The sequence below is a fragment of the Lepisosteus oculatus genome, chromosome 7, assembly GCF_040954835.1.
Source record: "Lepisosteus oculatus isolate fLepOcu1 chromosome 7, fLepOcu1.hap2, whole genome shotgun sequence".
Lineage (NCBI taxonomy): Eukaryota > Metazoa > Chordata > Actinopteri > Semionotiformes > Lepisosteidae > Lepisosteus > Lepisosteus oculatus.
The window spans coordinates 39,575,872-39,599,799 of record NC_090702.1 but is presented as its reverse complement, the minus strand read 5'-3'; the positions used below and the strand labels follow the sequence as shown (position 1 = coordinate 39,599,799).

General features: G+C 39.9%; 1 protein-coding gene across 1 annotated transcript in view; it reads left to right on the top strand.

Moving 5' to 3' along the window:
- nampt1 (nicotinamide phosphoribosyltransferase 1) overlaps positions 1-23,928 on the top strand; it is a 32,673-nt gene that overhangs the window by 5,627 nt on the left and 3,118 nt on the right. Inside the window, exons 2-10 of the mRNA XM_006633383.3 lie at positions 6,540-6,696; positions 7,862-7,965; positions 8,612-8,740; positions 18,220-18,378; positions 18,875-19,011; positions 20,045-20,270; positions 20,729-20,848; positions 21,899-22,039; positions 22,613-22,747. Coding sequence (XP_006633446.1) covers positions 6,540-6,696; positions 7,862-7,965; positions 8,612-8,740; positions 18,220-18,378; positions 18,875-19,011; positions 20,045-20,270; positions 20,729-20,848; positions 21,899-22,039; positions 22,613-22,747 — 1,308 coding nt within the window. The remainder of the gene's footprint in view (positions 1-6,539; positions 6,697-7,861; positions 7,966-8,611; positions 8,741-18,219; positions 18,379-18,874; positions 19,012-20,044; positions 20,271-20,728; positions 20,849-21,898; positions 22,040-22,612; positions 22,748-23,928) is intronic.

Genomic DNA, 23,928 nt, shown 5'->3' with positions numbered 1-23,928 from the left:
AAAAGATAACATGTGGCATTGTAATAAGCACAGTGGACCCAGGTTTAGTTCCTGGGGTGCTGGGTGGAGTTTGTATGTTCTTTCTGTGTTCACAAAGGTTTCCTTGTGCAGTCTAAAATAATTACTGGTATGTTAATTATATTCTGGGAAAATTGACCCTAGGTGTGTGTTTCTTTCTCTGTGACAGGCGTGCTGTCCAGGGTGTATCCTGCCCTGTCCGTGTTGCATGCATAAGATATGGTCGGATGGATATGTTGCACATTCCGAAGGTTTTAATGGTTCTTAGCAACAAATATATGATTTTCTGCATGGGTTTTTTAAAAAAGCCACCCGGAACATGTATGCTGTTGTTTCATTGACCTACGTGTGGCTTGGCTTTCCAGTGCACTACATCAGTCTTCAGCGGTGTGCTTCCTGCCATCAGTTCACAATTGCATGCATGACCTCTGACAGCTCCAGCAAGGCTGAAGCATTGCAATTCCCCGGCCCACTGGTGCCCCAGGAACTGCAAGGAGATTCTGAATGGGGGAACCGAAGAGGTGCTGGCCTGAGCCCCCTGGTGGGGGCGCGTTGAGTCACCTCTCCGATCACCCCCCGACCCTTCCTGGCTCAGCCCAGGGCTCCAGTGAGATGATGGGAGCAACAGTAGAAACTGTCTGCCATCAGTGGCAGGGTGATTAGCATCTTGACCCTGGGTTCAGTTCCTGGGGTGCTGTCTCCCTATGTTCGCGTAGGTTTCCTCTGTTATATGGGCTGACCCTGTGCTCTGACCCCAAGCTTCTCTCTCCCTGTCTGTGTGCCTCATGGAGAGCAAGCTGGGGTATGCGAAAAGACACAATCCCTAACGCAAGAAATTGTATATGGCTAATGAAGTGATCTTGTATAGTTTTGTAATTATGCAAATAATTAATAATTTATACAAAGGTTAAGAATTTATTTCATTATTCATAAGAGGGCTTTATGCTTTTTAACTCGTGGAGCTATAAACAGTATGTTTAGTATCTAGGTCGATAATTCCTGCTAATAGTTTCTCAGTATTTTTATACATTTATTAGTTTCTCAAAGTTTACCACCCACATATGGAAAGAGTGAATACAAAGCTAATAATAAATTTGAAGTACTGCTTTGAATCTTTATGTGTCGTCATAAGTTTGCCTTCGAAAAATAATTCTTGAATACAAATGTAGTGCTGGTATTTTTTAGAAGTACTTAGTAACTTGCATGTGAAAGGGTGTTTCAGAAATCTAAGGCATCAAGTAACAGTTTTAAAGATAGAACAAACAGGAGCATACTATAAAAATCACTATGCAACAGAACGTGTATGCCTGGATTCTTTTGCTTTCTTGCTGTCAGAGCAAATAATTTCACAAGCTAAATTGTAGTCATTTTGGCATCTAGTTCTTGACGTTCGCTGGGATTTCTTCTTTATCTTTGCAATTGAAGGTCATATTTTATTATTAGCTTCATTGGAAATATTCGGTGTTTTCATTGTGGTTTGACAGATGCACTGGTTTCATACATAAAACGCATTTTAATGCCTGGGGTGGAAGCATTTAATCTTTGAGATGAATTTAGCCCCACAGATTGTAGCCTTTCAGAACTTTTATTTAGAGCCTACATCAGCTGTCTGTGAAGTATAAAGCTGTTTGGGTTTTCTAAAAATTAGGAAAAAAATGTTTTTGGCAGGGAGGAGTCAGTGATTTCTAAGTTATGGTACCATGAGAAGAGAAGGGAAGGAGTAGTGAAAAGGTCCACTGTAACAGGAGAAACAAACTGACCTTTAGCCGTTGCATTCTGCCCAGGCTAAGACAGGCCCCAGGAGGGCTGTGTATGAAGACTGATAGGTGTCAAAACCAAGGTCACTGGTGATTCTGGATCCTGCCCAGTACAGGAAGAAAACCATGACTGGTTATGTGTTTTGTCATTTAGACATCAATTAGACGCTCCCATGTGATAGACTGGGCTTCAGTAATATGGTGTAGTTTTGGTAGAACCGACAGATACAACAGCAGGGCTTCTCAATCGTTGGGGTGCTTTCCTCGGAGGACATATGAGGATAAGCATATAAGGGAGTGCGAGCTTTTCATATACAACTAATTTGAAATGAGTACCACGTTTTTCTGACTGTAAGAAAATGTTTTTTTTCCGCAATTTATAGATAGAAACGTAAGGCTCGCCTTCTCACGATATTCTGTTTTAAATCACTGACGTGTTTTTCGTACTAACAAGCAAATTCTTTGAAACTAAATTTTTCTGCACTTTCAATTATCAGAAATAAGCACCACAAGAGACTGGATGTTGAAAGTGACTTGAGTTGCACTCCTTCTTCCAGAAAACCAAAAATGTCAACACTTATGGCATACATACAGCGCCAGAGCTCACAGTGATGTTTGAAGTGAAGTCTTAAATTAAACTGAAGTTCAAATGTGGATTTGGATCATACTTCCTTCAATCTGTTCCACTATTTTTTTAACTCAAAATTATTTTTCACTGATGTCAGATTAAGTTCAGAAGTAGCAATTTAAATCAATTATAAAAATTTAAATACAAATGATTAGCCCATACACCAAGGTGGGGGCCAGTGGTTTGTATGAACTGAAAGTAGGGCATTAAGTTTTAAAGGTTGAGAACCACTGTTCTACAGCAGCCTCAGAGGGCGTTCCAGAACCCTGAATGTTACAGCTTGCCCTTAGAATGGTAGAAGCAGCAACAACAGATCAGAGGGGAAAAGAGTAATACCAAATTGTAAGAAGGAAATCTGAAAGGAAATTGTAGACCAATCTGTCATACTTATATTACTGTTAGAGTTAGAAAAAGATAGCTAATGCCATATAAACAGAATACTTGTAGAACAGTGGTGTTTTAAGAGCCAAGGTGAATTTTGTTAGGGAATGTCTTGTTTAACTTAAAATTCTTTGAACAAGCAGCAAGGGCAGTAGATAACACTGGAGCATGCAACATGATTTAAATTTCCAGAAGGCTCACAATATTGTTCCTCAGAAATGGTTGGTTCTTAAATTAAAAGGCACAGGAACGAAAGGTAATTTATACAAATGGACAGAGAAGTGGTTCATAACCAGGGAGCAACTCTTCTTCTTATGGGACACAACGTGTAACTGGGCGGATGTAAGAGGTGTACCACAGGGATCTGTTTTAGGCCCATTGCTTTTCCAGATCTATATTGATGATTCTGATAAAGTTCGAAAACTAGTTACATTTCCAGATTATACCCAGTTTAGGGATGGCAAATGGAAATATCAGTACTAGGATTGTAGGATGACAAAATCATGACTTGGAAAGACACTTGAAAAAAATAATTTAGTATTGAAAACTGCTAAGGGATGCACACTGATAGTAGGAACATACACTACACATATTGCATATTTCGAGCTGCAAGGAAGCTATGGACAAAAGGATCTGGGTGTATATGTTGATTCTTCTATGACCTCATGAAGCCAAGGTGGGGGAAGCGATTAGAATATCAAAGTGCAATCAGAAAAGCTTGGGTGTACAGTGAAAAGTGTAGAATTTACATATCAGAAGTTATACTCATGCTTTGTATAGTCCTAGTAATAGCTCATTTAGAATATTTTGTTTGCTTTGATCGTATTACCACTAAAAGAATGTAGTAGCTTTAGAATTAATTCAAAGAAAAGCAAGAAGAATGATTCCTGGCCCAAACTTTGGGCACCCAAACAAATGCGGAATGAAATGTTAGGTTCATGTAGCTGGTAAAATGTCCATTCAGGCCAGGGGTCCACCTTTTGTTTGCAAACTTTCTTTATCTTAGTAAGGTTATTCCTTAGGATTCCAAAGTACATTGACTGACAAAGCTATGATTATAAGCTTAGGGAGTTTTATATCTGCTGGCATTTCTTACAGAGTTTTGCTGGTAGGAATCCATAAGGGGTTCAGTGGTTTGATTTACCGAAGGATGCTGGGATTGTTTGTGGGTTTAGTGACAGAGCTGTGGGCACGCTGTGGCAGGGGCAGAACAATATTGTGCTGTAAGGGTGCAGGCACAGGGCTTGTGATTGTATTGCTAATCCTTAGGCGGGCTGGTGACATTGTGTAATACAGAAAGCATTTTATGCAGCAGTAGTTTCCTGGAAATTCTTGGTCTTTCTTTAAATGCAGTCAGCTTTACAGCACAGAAAAAGAAGCTCGTTCCTAGTTCCTCTTTTTCCCAAGAAGATGAGGAAGGTGAAGAGTAATGTAAATGACGTTGGGTAACAATAACTCAGTCCCTTTGTTTTTACTCACAAGTCTAGCTTTGATAACAACAAGGCCAGTAGGATTTTTTTATGTCTTTATATCAGGGAGTATTCCTTTAACATTCTTCTTAAAGGGGAACGGTGATGCTGTTATTATAGTTTGGGGTTAGAAAGAATCGGCATTGGTGAATGCATTTCAAACCACAATGAAAGTAAAATGTACACAGTAATGTGTAAAATAGTACACCGAAATGTGCACAAAATAGACAACATTTCCAGGTATGTGCAGCACCATATTGCCATCATTATCAGCGATTCAGAACAAGGCAACATAACTTCCTAAAGTGGCCCTGTTATCTTGTGAACAAGCAGATTTATGAATACATCTCTTATAATCCAAAAGAACATGCTCTTGACTTCAAGACAGTTTTGTAGACAAATACTACTTACAGCACTTGTTAACTCTCCATGCAGATCACGTTGCACAACCTGTGCAACCCGAAATGTCTGTCCACAGCCTGTACTTCTTAGCTCGTACGTCTCATTACATTAGTCACTACGGTGACTAGTGAGCAGGAAGGGGCGATTTACAATTTGTGCGATCTCTCACCCTTGCCCTTCGGAGACCAGCAGTTTGTGACAAGATGGTGACCATACAGTACTTTCACAAAGGTGACAATTTCTTGCTTAATTTGGAATGTGTGAAATGTTGCGATGCCATCAATTAATTTAATTTGTTATCGAGATGTAATAACCGGTCTGAGAAACTGGAACTGCAATAACGAGAAGAAGAATTTGCTTTGCCTATCTTTCTTCTCATTTGGTGGTTACATTATTGTTCGTGCTGATTTGTTATCATGTCGGTATGCTGGATTTTATTGAAAACACCGGGAGAAATTCTCATCGTGAAATCAGGCCTTATCACCTTTTTACGGTTTTAACAGAACTGCATCATCAAGCATGGTAGAAGAGAGGGCATGAATGGGTTTGTGTTCTGTCAAATTCGATAATTGTTAACTAGGCTTTACAGGTTGCAGACCCCTTGTACAAACCCCCTATTTTTACAGCATACTTACAAAGGTGGGGTGAGGGAAAGGAATACTCCTCCTCCAGTTACTCACAGCCATTTTCACAGCATCAGTTTCGGGAGGCGCGAGTCCATGAGCTCTAAGGCTCACTATTGTCCAGTAAGCTGAGGGTACCCCGTCTTACCTCATCCCACCTAACCTTAATGGCTAGATGTGCGGCCACGCTTGGGAGAAGACGGACCAGTGGGGTCTGGACGAAAGGGCATAACCTGTAGTCCCAAAGGCCTGCCTTTCCTGGTCTTCAGTGCACAGGCAGCAGGTGGTGGCCAAAACAGGAGCTCATTTCCCATCTCCCGGGACCAGGAGGGCATGTCTTTCCTAAGCCCTCAGATGATCAGGAGTGACAGGTGCTGGCCTTTGTTTTGTAAACCCCTACAAATAAAGCATATTAAATATACATTATTTCTCCTTAACCTGGGGTCGTGGATTACGCTTGTTAAACTGGTTTTGTGTGAGGCCCTTAATCTCAAGGAACACATCATGAAATACTGCAGTGAAATGCATTTTATGTAAGTGCCCAGTAATCTAAAGGCCTATAGTAATGATCACTCTCTCAACTGCATTTATGTTATTATATAATTAGTAATTATATACTGTAACTAATATCACACAAGAGCCCTCGGCTGAAATTCCTCCCCGTTACTGAAATACCTGTTTTTATGCTAGTGGCTGAAGTAAGGTTGTGCTATGAAATGTTAAGTAAATTAACAAGGTCTCTAGATTTCTTCCAGCATTTTGTGGTTGTGCACAAAAAAGCAAATCCTTTAAAAGTCTTTTGTTTACTTTGACCTTGGTCCCACGTCACAAGCAAACCGAGTGAGGTTCTTCAGCTGGTGGAGCTCGATTGGCTTAGCGGCCACAGGAGGTAGCCAATTGTGCAGCCCTGGGACTAGTCTGCCAGGGTTGTCTCGACAACTGGAGAAACAGCATCCCCGGCAACTTCCTGGGTGCCTGCTGGCTTGTGGTATCGTCATCCGAGGGACATACTGCTCCTAGCACATCGCCACAATCCTAACAACTGGAAATGATAAATGTGTGTGTGTGTACATAAAAACATTTTTTGTTTGCCCGTTCAGACACCCAATGTAAAAGAGTGCTTTTTTTCCCCCCACACGTTCTTCTAAATGTTCAAACAAAACGTGCTTCATTAAGGTTTTTTGAAGTAATGTTGGTCCAAATGATTTGGAATATTTATAGACTTTACTGTAATTAAGTAAAAACCTTGTTTCTTCTCTAGGTCACTCATTATAAGCAGTACCCTCCCAACACTAGCAAAGTGTATTCGTATTTTGAATGCCGTGAAAAGAAGACTGATGCTACAAAGGCCAGGAAGGTGAAATACGACAAGACTGTGTTTTATGGTTTGCAGTATATTCTCCACAAATACTTAAAAGGTATGTTTAATACTGATGCTATAAATCAAACATGCAAGTGTCTTTTAATATTTGTGGTTCTGAAGGTTGGTGATCTTTCCTCTGTTTTATAACTGAGAGTAATGATCAGATATTTTGCTATTGTGACATTCAGCATCTTGGGTCTTTCCTTTTCTTTGCTGCCTAATAATTGTTAGGCTTCTGCAAAAATGTCCAAAAAAAACCAAAATTAACTTGTTGCAGCTCAGGTTGTGATATTCCGGGTTCTAATATTCAAGGGTTTTGCATAACAATTGGGAACAAAGTACACAGCAATGTTGTTGAAGCCATACCCTGACAGGCAAGATGAGATCCTCAAATCACATACCTTCTAGCAACAAACAAGCTAGGTGGGCCAAACAGTCTCTTGTTTGTAGCCTTTTTTTAATGTTCTTAAAGATTATGATGTACTGGAGGGCGTTTCTAATCCATTGGTGCTAGATGGCAAGTTATTTTTTTAAGGAGTTCTAGTAGGAAGCTGCGTCAGCATGTGTAGGCTGCAGAGGAACAAGTAAAGGTTTATTCTGCGCTGAAAAGAGAAGAAAAGAAGCACAATATTTCGGAGGTTTGACCTGAAGAAGGCTCCAGAGCCAAAAGGTTTTGTTTCTTTTCTTCTCTTTTCAGCATGGAATAAACCTTTACTTGTTTCTTTTTTTTAAGGTATGTATTTGTTTCCAATGTAAAGGCTACTCGTAAACAGTTCAGAAGCCCATGATTCACTATCTTCTATGAAAAATGTGATGCATCTAGGAATTAGTAGATAACTACATTCTGTACTAGTTCATTATCCACCATCACTGTAAATAGCCAGATAAGAATGTTATACACAGTAAAGGTGTTTAAACCTAAAGCTATCCTAGTGGTTTATATAAAAAAAGTCATCTTTTTAAATGGCGCCCAAAGCAACGGAAATAATCCTAATCTTATATTTAAAAAATTCTGAAGTGTGTAAATCCAGTTAGACGTGCCAGCTGCAGGTTATTTGCATAGTACAGTACATGAGTACAAGTACCTCCAACTTCTAGAAAACAAAGGTCTTCTGTTACGGGGGCGAGAGCTGTGTTACGCAATAACAAATGCCTAAACTAATCTGTGAAGCACAGTATTACCAGATACTAATGCCCTTGTAACGTCCTTTATTTTGCAGGCAAGGTGGCGACCCCAGAAAAAATCCAGGAAGCCAAGGAGGTGTATAGGGAACATTTCCAGGATGATGTGTTCAATGAGAAAGGGTGGAACTACATTTTAGAGGTACAGGGGAGCCTCATAGAGGAGAGCATAAGACTTCGTCAGTCCACAGCAGTTCATCTTTAGGAACAGCTTTTCTTTCCCTGAGAGTTCCCTCGGGACACAGGACTTTCTTGGTTGCCTGTTTCTATACTTGCTGTGCTACCACTTCCCTAGTCTACATCACAGTGGCATTGTCCCAGAATAGCGTGTACTGACCCAAAGAAAAAGAAAAACATTGTACTTTCTGAATTTTAAATTTTGCTGATGGCAATAAAAGGGCAATGCGGTGAAAATAATGTTTTACGTCATTATGGTTTCATTAATCTGAAGCTCCAATAGATTTCTCTTCTTCTTGTCACTTTCTGTTGGAGCACTGATGAGAGGTTTCATTGTACCACTTATTACAAATCATACAGTTGACTGTAGTGCCCTTTAGTAACTTTCTAACTTTCAGGAAGTGAATGTAGGGACCCACAAAATACTTTGATTTCACTCCAGCGGCAGCTGGAATGAGGAAGATCATTTATACAGAAACATTCACATAAAAATTGTCTAAGCCTGAAATGTTGTTTTATACAGTAACCTTATTGAAGATCAAATCTTTTTTCATTGTGTACTTCACATTAAACAAGTGCTCCTTAACATGTTATATGTTGTAATATTGCAGAAGTATGATGGCCATCTTCCCATTGAAATCAAGGCAGTCCCTGAGGGCAGCGTCATTCCAAGAGGAAATGTGCTTTTCACTGTCGAGAGTACAGATCCTGAGTGCTACTGGCTCACCAACTGGGTTGAGGTTAGTGTGTTTTATCGTCCTACCCACTGTTTCACTGGATTATGACAGGTTTGGTTTAATTTTTCCTTTTTGTCACCCTTACTTTTCACAAAGTCTAAAACCATACCACTAAATGTTCAAAAACACACAATCCTTACTATTGTAATGCTCTCCTCGCTTGGGTATCTAAATCCACATTGAACAAACTCCAGTATGTCCGAAATTCGGCAGCTAGAATCCTGATCAGGTCTAGTCCAAGTCATAACATTACTCCTATCCTGGAGTCCTTGCACTGGCTTCCTGTCAAGTTTCGTGTTAACTTCAAAATCCTCATGCTCACCTGTAAGGCTCTGGATGGCTTGGCACCTCAGTACCTGTCTGATCTGTTATCGCCCTACTCCTCATCTCACAACTTTTGCTCCTCTAATTCTGGTCTCCTAACTGTCCCACAGGCCTGTCTGCACTCTATGGGTGACAGGGCCTTCTCCTGTTATGCCCCTAAGCTCTGGAACTCTCTCCCCATGGATATCAGAGAGTCACCTTCTCTAAACTCCTTCAAATCCAGACTCAAAACCTTCTTCTTTAGAAGAGCCTTTACTTAACTGATTCCGTTCTTTACCCCTCTGCTCCTGCTGTATTTAGTACCACCATCTACTATCTCCTCTGTGTAGTGTCATCGGGTTTATCTTGTGTATTTTTTATTGTTCATTTTTAATTGTTGTTGTTGCTGTTGTCATTATGTTAAGTGCTTTGAGAAGCCACCTTTACAGGTGCTATATAAAATAAAGTTTACTATTAATTATCGTGAATGTGCCTGCTATTTACATAGTAAAGCCTTCTCCAACGTGGATCACACGCAAGAAAATCAATGGGAACAAATATCCGTCGAGCCCAAAATGCGGTATGAACACGTTCATACATGGTAGTATAAGCACTCTATAATCTTACAGGGATCTCTCCAACACACCTCTTTCAGCCTGGTATACACTGTTACTGCGAGAGTCTTTTTTACTTTTTTTTGTACTTTTGTTTTGGTTATAACCTTTACAGAGCATTAAAACGTGAGACACCTGAAATTAGTAGTGTAGAGAACAAAACGTGTAAGGTTATGATATTAGTAGAAAAGATAAAGATTCTGGATAAATTAATTGGAAGTAGGAGTGTCCTTGGCTTTCAGCAAATCAAAGGTTACCATGTATCTTTTATTACCCAGTGTTTTAAAGCTATGTAGATATAGTATAGGTAAGGCTGTTTGTTCATTTGAGTGTAATGGTGTTTGCATACAGGTATTAACTGACTTTGCTAGGTTGCATAGAGAGTTAAGTTTGTCCAACGCAGATATGCCTAATGAACTTCTTTTGGGGAAGGGTTCTAAAAAAGTCAACTGGATAAACATCTTCATCTCCTGCTACAGACTGCTACAGTACTAGAATACATATAGAGTACTCGGAGTGGGACCGCTTTTTAGCAGTATAGTAAAGCTGATTTAAAATTTTATTAACTGTATTAATACTTAAAGAAGAACAAGGAAACAAGTCATCTTATGTGGTCAAAGATAGTCTTTCTGAAACTTTATTTCCCCAGATGTTTACTTTTGTTTCTCGCCTGCATTTACAGTGAGTTTAAATAGCCAGAGTTATTTTCCTTAAGCCCATCTGATGCAGATGACGACTGGCAGGTCCACTCTGAAGACACGTAGTGCTCTGTGTGATTTACTTGTATCAGCTGCACACCTTCACTTTTTTGTTTTTCATGGCTCTGAGCCAACTTCATTAGGTGGGTCAGAGATAGTGCAGAGCTTTTGTACCTGTCAGCTGTCATGTACAACACAGCAGAGCACCTGGCATCTGCAGGAGAATATCATGTGATCCATCGTCTTATACATGACTCTGGAAGAAGCTTTCTATGGAGAACACAGATGTTCTTTTAAATTTCATCTCTCTCATGTGTATCATATTTTTCTGCTTCGACCATGTTTAAAAACATCTTATCTACCTTTGGAAATGTATTTGCCACTAGAAAGTGCTAGTATATGAACATTATATGTCAGATCTACTGAAATTGTCAGTAAGTCAGTAAGGGTGAATGTCGCTGTAATTAGCATTATCTAAAATCAATCCAGACCTTTTTCTTAAATTTGTGCAAATCGGAAATCTACAGCAAGTACTCCCATCATCTAAAAAATTGCTGTCATTTAAATGTGGTGCAATGAGAAAAATCTGTTAAGTTACCCCCGTCAATGTACATTGCACAGAGTGGGTGTTGATGCACTGATTCAACCTATTAAATTCTTTTAAATGTAGCTCATAGCCCATTTTTAAAATTTTCTTTAAATGTTTCTATAATTGCATCAACTAAATAATTATCATAAAAATGTAGAGATTCTAGTTGTAAAATTTATCACAGCTTCTATGCTGTTTACAAAGTTAGGGGTGATATTCAAGAAGAACTCCAGACCATATTTATAGATAACACACACCTTACCACGACAAAATAATAATAACATAATAGATGTATCAGCTTAATAAAATATTGTTACTGTTTTTACCCAAAATCCTAAAGGATGATATTTGTGAAGACTTCCTAAATTAAGATATTTGTTTTTGGGAAGAGTGGCCGATCGCTCCCTCTTACTCCATCTGCTTTGATTCATCAGTCTCAGATGAGGGCAGTCATGAAAATGATGATGATAGTCTGGCTTGAGTGATGTCAACTGTTGTCAATGGTTAAGGGACTTAGATGCGGTAGATCTGACGAGGCAGAGTGACCTCTTGGGTTTTAGGCATGCAATTATCATTGTTTCTCCAGAGTGTACAATATTGAGTTTGGCAGACGTTACTCATTAACCTTAACCTCTTAACCTTCATTGCCCCTAAGGGAATCTGTCCTGCACATCAAGAGCTTATAAACGTATAGCATGTACGACAATAATACAGTAGGATAACAGTACAATACCAAAATACATAAGCAACATTTTAACAACATCACTCTATCAGTATTTTTCTAGTACTATAAAATTAAAAAAACGTTAACTTATAAAGACTCTTAACAATGACAACAGTGAGCTTAAAGACATTACTCTTCTTGCACTTTTTTCAGCCGTAGAGTGGATGTTACACTGACCTTTGTTCAAGGACAAAATTATTGTTTTAAAAGGGTAAACATGGAACTCTCAAACAGTGTCCTCTCTGTATCGCAGTTACTGCACAAGGGAGCACGTTGGGCAGATCAGTGATGAAGAGTGTGGTGGGTAGAATTTGCGGAGGCAATATGGAAGAGGGAAGTTTGAAATTACACTTGCACTTAAAACTGAGAACAGGAGGCACTGCTTACTCAGGGTTAAGTAGGAGGCATGTTGTGGAACACATTACCTAATCACATTGCCAAATCCGGCACTATTGCTTCTATAAGAAATGATAGGAAGGTAGAGGTCCATAGATCAGTTAGACGAAGCAAGCTAGATGGGTGGAAGGGCCTCCTGTTGTTGGTCAACTGCACTTGTAAACATTCTTATCTTCTTAGATTTCTTTTTTTCTGGACTGGCTGTGATTTAAAGCTGGTGTGGTTTAGCATCTTATGTGAGTGTACATTTAAAATTGTGGAGAAACCGGGGCATGTGATGTCCTTGTCTTCAGTTCAGCTCTAGTTTCTTTCAATACTTCTGTAACTACAATAGTGGAATAAACTGGCATGAACCAGGATTGCGTGAATAGCTCACTTTGTGGCGACAAGGACGTGGGTGCCCAGTTACGTCCTGGAACTGTATGCGATGCCACGGGTTGTCAAGAATTCCTGACAGGCTACACGTGTGGCTATAACAGTCCTAACAGTCTTAAACTGTGGCACTCTTATCTCTTATTGGCAAAGCCTGGCTTGGGGAAGGGCTTTATAACTTCATGAATATGCTTTGTGAATGAGCTTTCAAATAACCATTCAGGGCCAGCATGTCTGTGTGCGATCGGCTTCACAGCCTTGAAATAATCATTCCGATTTGTCATATCTGTCGTGCCCAAGGTGAGCAGTTCTGCACACTTGCAGTTCAGCGCGCCTGAAGACTAGGAGCCAGGTTGACATTGCGCTGCCCTGATCGCAGTGTCATGTGGTGTGGACATTGCAGCCAAGCAAAAAGCTTCGTATTGAGAAGATCACATGCAAGTATAACACTGACAGTGGCGTTAAGAGCATGTGAGCGCCAGGGCTGCCATGAACTATTTCAGGATGTTTCTCACGGCTTCACATTCTGGGCAAAAATAGCTGTTGTCATTCCCAAGTGCACTGAACACGAGGGGATAGCTTGTCCGTTTTGAGCACGACGCATCTGTGAACTGTAACAGTTGAGGGCATGAACAGAAATAAACAAAGAATTTGCTTTACACACCAAAAGAGCCTATTCTAGTTTTAATATTCTAAAAATATTCTAGTAATACAAATCAGGTGTCTCAACGTGCCTAAAAAGCTAGCGCGAGCTTTTCCAGTCAATTATTAGTTGGAACTGAAAACGGCTTTGACATATTGCAGTCCTTTGGTCCTTTTATAACAAAATGGAAAGACTAGATGTGCAATAGTTTGATTTGTGTTGGTTTTTGTATACATTTTTCATATTGTATCGTTCTAGATACAATACTGCGCTGAGTCAAATGGGGGGGGGTGTAGTTTTGATGAAATAAAAGCAGAAGGGGATATTTGTCTTAAAAGAGTGGTGACATTCTATACAGTATAGTATCTTCACTAGCATCTAAGTTAATGAAGTATGCTTAAAATGTAAAGGAAGTAGTCCACTATCACCTAGTTTCCTACAATATCCTTGAGCGCCTCATGCTCCAATACATCACACTAGTTGTAGAAGAAGACCTCAGTGTGGACCAGGCTGCTTTCTGTAAGGATTGCTGCCCTCAACACCTTAATGATAATGGCTTTCAGAAAACCCTGAAGACTGGCGCTGTGTTTCTTGACCTCACAGCTGCCAATGGCACAGTCTGGCACTTCTACGGAAGCTATCTGCGGCCCTCCATCCTGGGCAACCAAAATAATCCAAACCCTGCTGAGCATGAGACAATTCAGAGTAAATCTCGGCAGCAAGTACATGGACATGGCCGACACAATGGGCTCCCTCAGGGATCAGTAATGGGTCCCACCCTGTTTCATCTGTACATAAATGACCTGCCAAAATCTTGGACCACGTCCTAAATAAGGACATATCAAAACTTGAACAGTGCTGCAACACATGGTGACTCTAACCCAGGCACCTCAAAAGCAGTATCTTGTCTAGTTTGCCTCCACAATGCAAAAGCTACAAAATAGCTCAACATTCAGATGAACAATCAGAAATTGCAGCACCATCCTACTCCAGCATACCTTGGAGTGACCCTAGACAGGACGCTTACCTTCTAGGAGTACTGAAAGACAACAGCAGCCAAAGTCAAAACAAGGAACAATCTGGTCCTCAAACTTGCTGGTACAACATTGGGCCCTGCCACTACCAGCCCCAGACCTCAGCCCTTGCACTACCTTTCTCAGCAGCAGAATACCGTGCCCCTGTCTGGACAGGATCACCTCACACTCACAGAGTAGACACCCAGCTGATTGCTAACATACACATCATCACTGGAACCCTGAGCAGCACCCCTCTCCCATGGCTCCTTATCCTGGGAAACATCACTCCACACATTCAACAACTCGGGATCACCAACAAAATGTGCCAAAAACATCCAAAATGTCCCCCCACCTACCAATACACAAGGACATATTTAACCCACCAAATACATGTCTGCCTTCAAAAAAGCCAATCTGGAAAAACCCTTCCCAACAGGACTTCAGTGCAGATGCTGCCTGGGCTCAAGAGTGGGAATAACTGGATTTAACAAACCACACATCTTGCTCTACCCACTCACCTCCTGGCTCTCACGTTCCTAGGAAAGAGTAGTCCACTCTAAACTGCTTTAGGATTGGTCATGGTCTATGTCTTGGCGACCTCTGGATTATGGGAGATCAGTGCAGTCCCCCTTTCTTCCTGTGGGATGGAGCAAACTATGGAGCACATCCTATTGGACTGCCCAAGCCACAGACTCAATGGAGGACTGCACACCCTCAACACAACCAGCCCAGAAACTGTTGTTTGGCACAGGGACTTTGCATTTAATAAATAAATAAAACTACAACACCAAGGAAGAAAGGTGTGATAAGGATAATTTAATGAAAAATAACAACACATGGAGATATTGCCCTGTATTAATAATGTTAAATAGATGAATCTGTAGAAAAAGGGAAATTAGAACTGCAGTGTACACTGTGACTACATTACACCTAGTAGTTACACACCCGAAGAAGGCTCTACAGCCGAAATGTTGTTTCCTTTCTTCTCCTTTCAGCATGGAATAAACCTTCACTTGTTCCTTTGCACCAAGTAATACATTCTAGAATTAAAATATTTAAAATATACACAAAAACATTTTGGCAAGAAACCACTGGACAATGAAAATTCTACAATTTTAATTTAAGTGTGAAGTTATTGTTTGAATTATATAGGCTATTGTCTTTCACTAAAGGATTGTATTCCTTTCCTGAATCTAAGAAACTTTATATTGAAACAACACACACAAGCCACGAAAATAACACTGGTCTTTCTACACTCTCTTACCCGTTCAAGTAACTATCATTCAGTCACTTGCAAATAACTTGGTCTCAGTTCAAATTTAAGAGGACTGTACTCTCTAAATTTGAAATGAGGGGAAACAAACCATACATCTCTCTATTACATGACATCAGTTAATTTAACAATATTTTAATTAGGGAGGAATCTGGCTATCCTTCAGTATAGAGAAGAACAGATTGTATTACAGTCTTTACTGTCATATTTGGATAATGAAAAATTGCTTTGGTTTGTACCATAATGCATTTGTTATGGCCAAATAATTTTAATTTTTGCATAAAAAGCTTAAACCACATCATGGAAGCCACATCTTTTTCTTTACTTCTTTCACGCAACCCACAAGTTTGATTAGATGGAGTATCCTGTACAAGAGGAATGAGGAATTTCTTTTTCATTATAAGTGATGTGCGTTTTAGGAACAAAGCAAAAATGGCTACCAGAAATGTTAATGTTGCTGGTGAGGTGCATGTGGAATTGAAACAGTACCGTATCTCCAGTACCTAACAATGGCTTGTAGTAGAAATTAGCATTGGACTGTTTTACCATCATGAGTGCAGACAGCCTAAGAAACAATATCGCGGAAACAAGTTCTACAGAATCCGTCACGCGGCTGCCTGTGTCACAAGGGGCAAGGGCACATGAACTGGTGTGAAGTTGTGCCGGGAGCCAGCTGGTGTCTTGGAGATTCATGAACCCTGTGATATCGGCCCTGTATTTCCACTGTGTGCACGTGAGCCGGTGTAACTTAAATGTTTTGGTGGTAAACATTCTTCAAGAAGGAAGCTGCCCACGGTCATTTACTGAAGCTCTTGAGCAGACCATCATCTTTGTTTATTGAAGTGCATAGGTCCATAGGTTAGAACATGACGAACTGAGTGGTGATTTCCAGTCTGTGTCAGACTTGTTCCTTGTTTTTAATTTGTTACTCAAAAAAAAAGTTCAACCTTATGCAGAGTAATTATATACTGTACTTAGAGTGCTCACAGTGTTGAATTTAGAAGAATGCTTTGTGAAAGCATTGATGTGTAATTCATTTACTGACCCTCGGATTAAATCAAGCTTTTTAGTGGTACCCACTTCAGTGAATTAAATAGCTTTAATGAAAGATGTCATTGATATACAGTACATTTAGTCTGTGCTTATCTTGGATCTTACAAAAGCCAACTAAAGGCTGAAACTGACACAGTTATGTAAAGGAATAGTAATCTCTTATTTATTATAATGTATTTGCCCGCCATTAGAACAAATATACCATATCTAAATTCAAGGAAAGCACCTTATTCCGTGTTAGCCAAACAGCCATTTCTGTGTGTTTACTATTCCACACCTTTCATATATCCAATCCAGTTCAAACAGTAGTTGTCATATCAGCCTGATTCTTGGTCTTAGGTTGTGTTTACCGAAGGCAGAAGGAAATCTGCTTATACCACAGCTACAGTTGTACTGGCAATGACTTGTCTGAATCGGTTTTGTGGTATTTTATGGTGTTTTGTGTGCCCTGTTAGAAATTGTGCAGTGACCCACGATGTTGATTTCACTCTTCATGGAAGAGTGTGTGCCCCATGAGATGCAGTGCTCGGCTTGTTGCATCATGACACACATGATGGCATGTGGCACTTGTGAAACCAGGCTGCCATTATTGCACGATATGAAGTACTTATTGATTTAATTAATAATCTTATACATGTTCTACCTTAGGGTGGCATGGTGGCACAGTGATTAGCATTGCTGCCTCATAGTGCTTGGGCCCTGGGTTCAATTCAGAACCTGAGGTGCGGTCTGCGTGGAGTTGGTAGGTTCTCCCCATGTTTACTTGGGTTTCCTCTGGGAGCTCCGGTTTCCTCCCACAGTCCAAAGACATGCTGGTATGTTAATTGGCTTTTGGGAAAATTGGCCCTGGTGTGAGTGTGTGCGTTTTTGTGTTCCTGTCTGTCTACCCTGTAACGGACTGGCTTCCCATCCAGGGTGTGTCCTGCCTTGTGCCTGTTGCTTGCCGAGATAGGCTTAGACTCCCCCGCCACCCTGAATTATTAGGAATTAGGTTGGTCAATTGGCTTCTGGGAAAATTGCTCCTGGTGTGAGTCTGTGCGTATCTGTATCTGTGTGTGTCCTGTGATGGACTGGCATCCCGTCCAGGGTGTATCCTGCCTTGCGCCCATTGCTTGCAGAGTCTGGCTCCCCCACGACTCAGAATTGGAAGAGGCAGTTCGAAAATGGATGAATGGTGATATAATACAATGATGTAAGACACAAAAACTTTATTTCTTGTTCAAGACTGATGGAAAGTTAGCAGAACTTATGACTATGACTATATTGACTATGGCGATTATCCTGAGTTCAGTACTTTATTCCATCAACAAAAAGTTGCAGGGAATTTGGATACTTTCACAGGATTCAAATATTGTGCATACTATGAAGTTTACAGTCCCTGATTCCTTTTTAAAGAGCAGGTTTGGTTTTCAGCAGTGAGGCAATTGGATAACTTGCACTAGTGATGTCACACACGTATTGGGATAAGACTTATCAGCTATTTCTGCCTGATTGTATTAATGCAACAGCTTGTCTATCATATATTTGCCCTCACTTTTAAGATAATTCTGCATATACAGAAAACTGAAAAGATTCATAATGATTATTAAAAATATTGCATTATTTTAATTTGTTTTAATTTACTTACAGCTTACTACACTATACTTTAAAGGAGTTTATGCAGAATCAAATCTAATACTACCCAGGTAAATCCTGAGTTTTGAAGATTTTTTTAATGCAAATCTTTTGCATAGCGATATAGAAGAGTACCATTGTTTCTGAGATGAAGCTTTTGATCCTTTATTTTTGTTTTAATGTGTAGACTATACTCGTCCAGATTTGGTACCCAATCACTGTTGCCACCAACTCCAGGGAACAGAAGAAGATTTTGGCAAAGTACTTGATGGAAACTTCGGGGAACTTGGAGGGCTTGGAGTACAAGCTGCATGACTTCGGCTACAGAGGCGTCTCATCACAGGAGGTAAACTGCTGTGGGTCATTGTTGCTGCTGTTCTCTTTGATCTCTGCCCCTTTAAAACCACACTCTGACACATCACTTGAGAAACAGTTGCAGATTTCTCCAGATAGTAATTCCACTGTATGGAATGCAAATCACTTGTGCCCCTGAATTACTCTTAGAAAGTCAGCTTACTTGTGTGTTGGAATTCAGTTTGCTGAGAGAGCTCTCCAGTTATTTGCCCAAAGAAACCAATTTTCCCAGTGTCAGTGTTAAATTAGGAAGGCAAGATATGCTACTCAGTTAAAAGAAATGTAGAAAGGGTTTAGGAGGCAGTTTTGGTTTCTTGCTTCTAATTTTTGGAACAATTATCCAGAATAAGTTATGGAAATCTATTATTTTATACAGGTTGAGCAAAAAAAAGTTTTATTTTACAAGGGGATATAACAATCGTAGAGTTTCGGAAAACTTTTTTTCACTCTACCTTATAGTTGACTCTTATCGCTAAATTGCTTTTCAGACGGCTGGAATTGGGGCATCAGCTCACTTGGTGAACTTCAAAGGAACAGACACGGTGGCTGGGATTGGCGTCATTAAGAAGTATTATGGGACGAAGGATCCAGTGCCGGGATTCTCAGTGCCTGCAGCAGAACACAGGTAATACTGTTTTTTTTCCAGGCTTTTGCTCTGTTTTGGTTAAATGGGGCTCATTGGTACGAGCTCGTTATCGAAGGCGACATCACTGTCTTTGAAGCCACGTAGTGTTGAATACTTCTGTGGCAAGAGACCATGTCATGCGGTGTGTTGGGACTGTCTTCACTGTCTGGGGAGCAGAGCTACCTTGCTGTCAGGTTAGGGTTGCTTGTGAGCAGCCAGGACTGAATCCCAATGGGAGCAGATCTGTACTTGTTACATTGGTGCTGTGACTAGGGTTGAAGAGCCTGATGTGATTTAGTCCCTTAGGTTGCTGCAGAGGAGAAGGAAGAATTTAGAGGGGGAAGGAGGAGAAAGTAACATAGCTCATTGGTACTGAGCCTGCTAAGGCAGGTGATGTCATCTCTTGAAACGTGTTGAATTCTCCTGTGTCGGGACACTGGGTCTCTCGGTGTAGCACAATTTCTCTGCTGTCCCTAGAGACAGAGTAACACTCTTCACGCAAGTACACTCAAATTTGAATTTTTAATTGTGACTAGGAACGTTAAGCTGAAGGGGTTCGGTTTTTAGAGCATCCTTAACTATATCACAAACTGAGCTCACTGCGCAAATTGCCTGACCACGTTTAGCCGGGATGTGGAGGCAGTTAGGTATTTATTATACTCTTAAGTGGAATTGCAGCTAATGTTTTGCATTTATTTCTGTTCTCATGCTGAAACAAAAGGAAGTGGTTGGTGGAGTCTGAATTCCTTTCAGAGTTCAGTGTACCAGCAAATCAAGTGAACATGTACAGTATGAACAGTCTCTAATAATGTCTAAGTGATGGTGCAAACGGTTATTGTGTGACTTTGTATTAACCATTAAAGTTCTAGTCCAGATTACTGGAATGTGATCTGTGTGGTGTTTTACATTGTATGTTTAGTTCACTATTTTCAGGCGTAAGGTTCCATGAATATCAGCCGTTGACCATTTTGCTCATAGGTAGCAAGGAGAAATTTCAAACGTTCAAAATGTTTAAACCTGTCTTTTTTTGTAGCACTATCACAGCCTGGGGGAAAGATCATGAGAAAGATGCATTTGAGCACATTGTGAAGCAGTTCCCTTCTGTACCAGTATCGATTGTCAGTGACAGCTATGACATTTACAATGCCTGTGAGAAAATCTGGGGAGAAGATCTGCGGAGTTTAATCGAGTCTCGGAGTGCAGACGCTCCTCTTCTCGTCAGGCCAGATTCTGGAAACCCCCTGGACACTGTATTAAAGGTGAACCACATCCTGCCTTGCATTGCATTTGCACTGACACTTAAACACACACTGTATCTCCCGAAGTACATTAACACCCTAAATAATGTCCTTACATTCCTGAGATTTATACTGTATCACTGTGTTGTGAGTCTATACTAAATTTATTTTCTGGATTCTTCAGTGTTTTTTAAATACTGTACTTACTATGGTCTTACAGAGGCCCCAGTAGTTTTGATTGCAGACACTAGTACTAGTTACAGTTTTCTGTATGTATTCCTGTATGTATCATATCCAGTCAAGATAATTATGTTAAACAGGATTGTTTCTGCATTTTGATACACGCACCCTGGAGCACTATACTGGTCCACAGTAATGCAAAGGATTTGATGGACGTAGCATGGTAGTAAACCAGTTAATTATGACTCCTTTAAGCTCTGCAGACTTTCTTGGGCTTATTGTTGTGCTCTTTAAATCAGGTCCTGGAGATTCTGGGAAAGAAATTTCTGCCTGTGGAAAACAGCAAAGGTTTTAAGGTGCTGCCTCCCTACATCAGGGTTATCCAAGGAGACGGAGTGGACATTAATACTTTACAGGAGGTGTGTGGGCTGTTTTGTTTATTTATTGCTTTGAGTTTGTTAGCATTTTCTGATTTGGTGTTGTGGGATGTTCTATTGCTCTTTTTCAGACAAGATTAAAGGCCTTTACATACATGATCATCTTTTTGTATCTATTCCAGGTGATTTTAGAGTTTAGTTTATTTTGTTTTTAGATATGTCACACATTACCCTATGACACAGTGTACATGGTACTTTTCAAAACTGGTATGCATGTAGCCTTGCAAAAGTATTCAGACCTTTCCTCTGGTGTCCCACTGTTCTAAAATGCCAAAATAATGCGCACATATTTTTAAACATAACATTTTATTCATTCTGGAAAGCTCAAACTGAAGATTTCTCAAGGTAAGATAAGTTACTGTTGATAAAAGCAAAAACTAAAGAGAAAAGATCCCAAATATCGGTATTTGATGAAAGCAACATTGGTGGCAATTATAGTTGTAAGTCTTTTTGAGAAAGTAACAAATTTTCACACCGGTATGATTTTTGCGCTTTCTTTATGGCACATTTGCTCAGGCTCTCTCATGTTACTTGGGAATTACTTATGAACTGCAGCTTTTAAGTATTTTCACAGCTTTTCAATAGTAGTCAAGTCAAGTCCAGTTCTTTTGCTTTATCTATGTTCCGATCAACTTGAAAATCTTCCCAGTCCCTGCTGATCAGAAGCAGAGCTGTAACATAACGCTGCCTCAGGCTTGTTTGACAGGGTTTCCGTGAGATGTAACTCTTTACATTTAGATCAAAAAGTGTCAGTTATGTCTTTCTTGTCTGACCACATGGCCTTTGCCTCGTGTTTGCAGTATCACTTAAATGCTTTGTTAAATAGCATTTCTTTCTTTGTGACATTATTTGCTTTTTCCTTATAGTGGTGTTCATCTGTTGGTTGTTCTTTTTGCTTTTATTTTTAGTTTTACTTCTAATTTTATAGGTTTTCCAGAATGATTACCTCTCACAATGTTGGTTAGGGTGCTTTGAGGCCTGTAAAGTGACTGACGTGTGTCTCAAAGAGGTTATTTATTTATTTCTTCTCAGATTGTGGAAGGAATGAAACAGCACAGGTGGAGTATTGAAAACATTTCTTTTGGATCTGGAGGAGCGTTGCTGCAGAAGTTAACCAGAGACCTTCTGAACTGTTCTTTTAAATGCAGCTATGTGGTCACGAATGGTTTAGGTGTAAGTAAAATCTGTTTGTTCTCTTAAGTTACTGTTCTTATCGTACATACTTGTGATTATATATGTTTTGCTGGGTGACTTCCTGTATCTGTTTTTTTCATTCCTTTTATCATTGAAAGAAGGCAAAATCCTGAAAGGTCTTTTTTTTATTTGAAAAACAAATACAAAAATGTAAGGATCTTCTTGCATGTAATGGCCTTTTTAAGGGTTGGCAAAGCATATATTTTTATTTTATTGGATGAGTGCAGTGCATACCTAACAAATGGTTTTAATGGAATGTGATGAGTTTGGCCTTTTCACATCTGCTCATGAGAGTTCTGTTCATGGCCTTCTATATTCTATATGGTCCTATATTCTTACCTACCTTCAAGAGCTTCTGGGTGTTAGGTTGTGCAGGGAGGTTTTGCTCATGCAGTGTTTGTGACCCATGTATTTAATCACACACATGAACTATTTCTAAGCATTTCACAGTAAGTGATGTGTTAAGCAGGACTATGTTGTCCTACACACAGTGCTTTAGTATATGGACAAAAACACCATTATGCTGTAATAAGACATTGTGTTTGTTTGCAGGTAAATGTGTTCAAGGATCCCGTGGCAGATCCTAACAAAAGGTCGAAGAAAGGTCGTCTGTCTCTTCACAAAAGGCCGAATGGAGAATTTGTTACCTTAGAGGAAGGCAAGGGGGATCTGGAAGAATATGGAGCGGTATGTTCATGATATTATTGTGCTTTTCCACTTGTATATCTGGTTCTCTTGAAAGGAAATGGGAATAATCACTCGATTGATGTTCAGATTATAATTTGATCTAATTACTGTATTCCTGCCTCGTTATATTTATAGTTTGTCAATTTTGTTATAATAAATAACTATAGAAGTCAGCCCTCTCAGTTGTTCACAGAATCTGAGGTCTGTTATTTCTGCTCTGTTGTAATGGCTGCTGCTGTATTTGCTCTGCTGTCGCTGTAGATTTCTTGAATTGTTGGTATGCACTCTAAACGGGCTTTGATTAATTAATTTCTTCTTTCTCATTAGTTCTGTGGGAACTAACAAGAAAATGCTTGACGTACAGTAAAATTTAGGGCTCATGTAATTTTTTTTTTCTAATTGTTCATTTCTTGCCTTTTTTTAAAGAAATGGACCGTCTGGTGGCATGCATTCTAGATTTTAAGTGATTTTAATTGGGTTTTGCAACTTAACCTGTGCAAGTCCATTTAAACTAGTGTAGAAAGTTCTAATTCAGTAAGTTCAGTCACCAATTTTAGTTAATTGCATTGTATTTTGCTTCTGAAATTAGGCTTAAAGTTTAGTTGAGGCTGTGTGAAAAGATGTGAAAATGGAAAGACGTAAAAATCTATCTCATAGAGAGAGCACCAAGAACCCTTGAAACAAAACAGTTCAGTTTTCACAAAGAACGTGAAACGGCAGTGAAATGGGACGTCTGGAATCCAAACAGAATCCAGGCTGAAGAAGTTAGCAATGTATATTGTTACGCATCTGGGGCTGACAGTCAGTTCCCTTGCTGAGGTCCTCCTGGTTAGTGTTCAGCTGAGCTAAAGTCTAAGGTTTGTGCACGAAGTGGACTCTGGTCCCAGTGAGTCACTGGTGAGGAGAAGCCCATTTTGCTCCCAACATAGCAGCTACTTTTTAATATTGATATTTAGCTGTGTCAACGAAAGTGCAGCCATATTGTCTTCAGTGATCAAGGGGATTTATGGCTGGCTAGTCAGTAGCAGGATCTTGCTACAGGCGGGGCCTGGAGAAGAGTACAGGCTCTCAGTTCATGTCTCAGACAATGGTAGTGGCAGTTACGTGGTTGTCAACTGGCCAGGTTTTGATTGAGTGGGGAGAAGCCAAGAGGGCAGTAGGGTAGTGTCTTTTAACCTGAA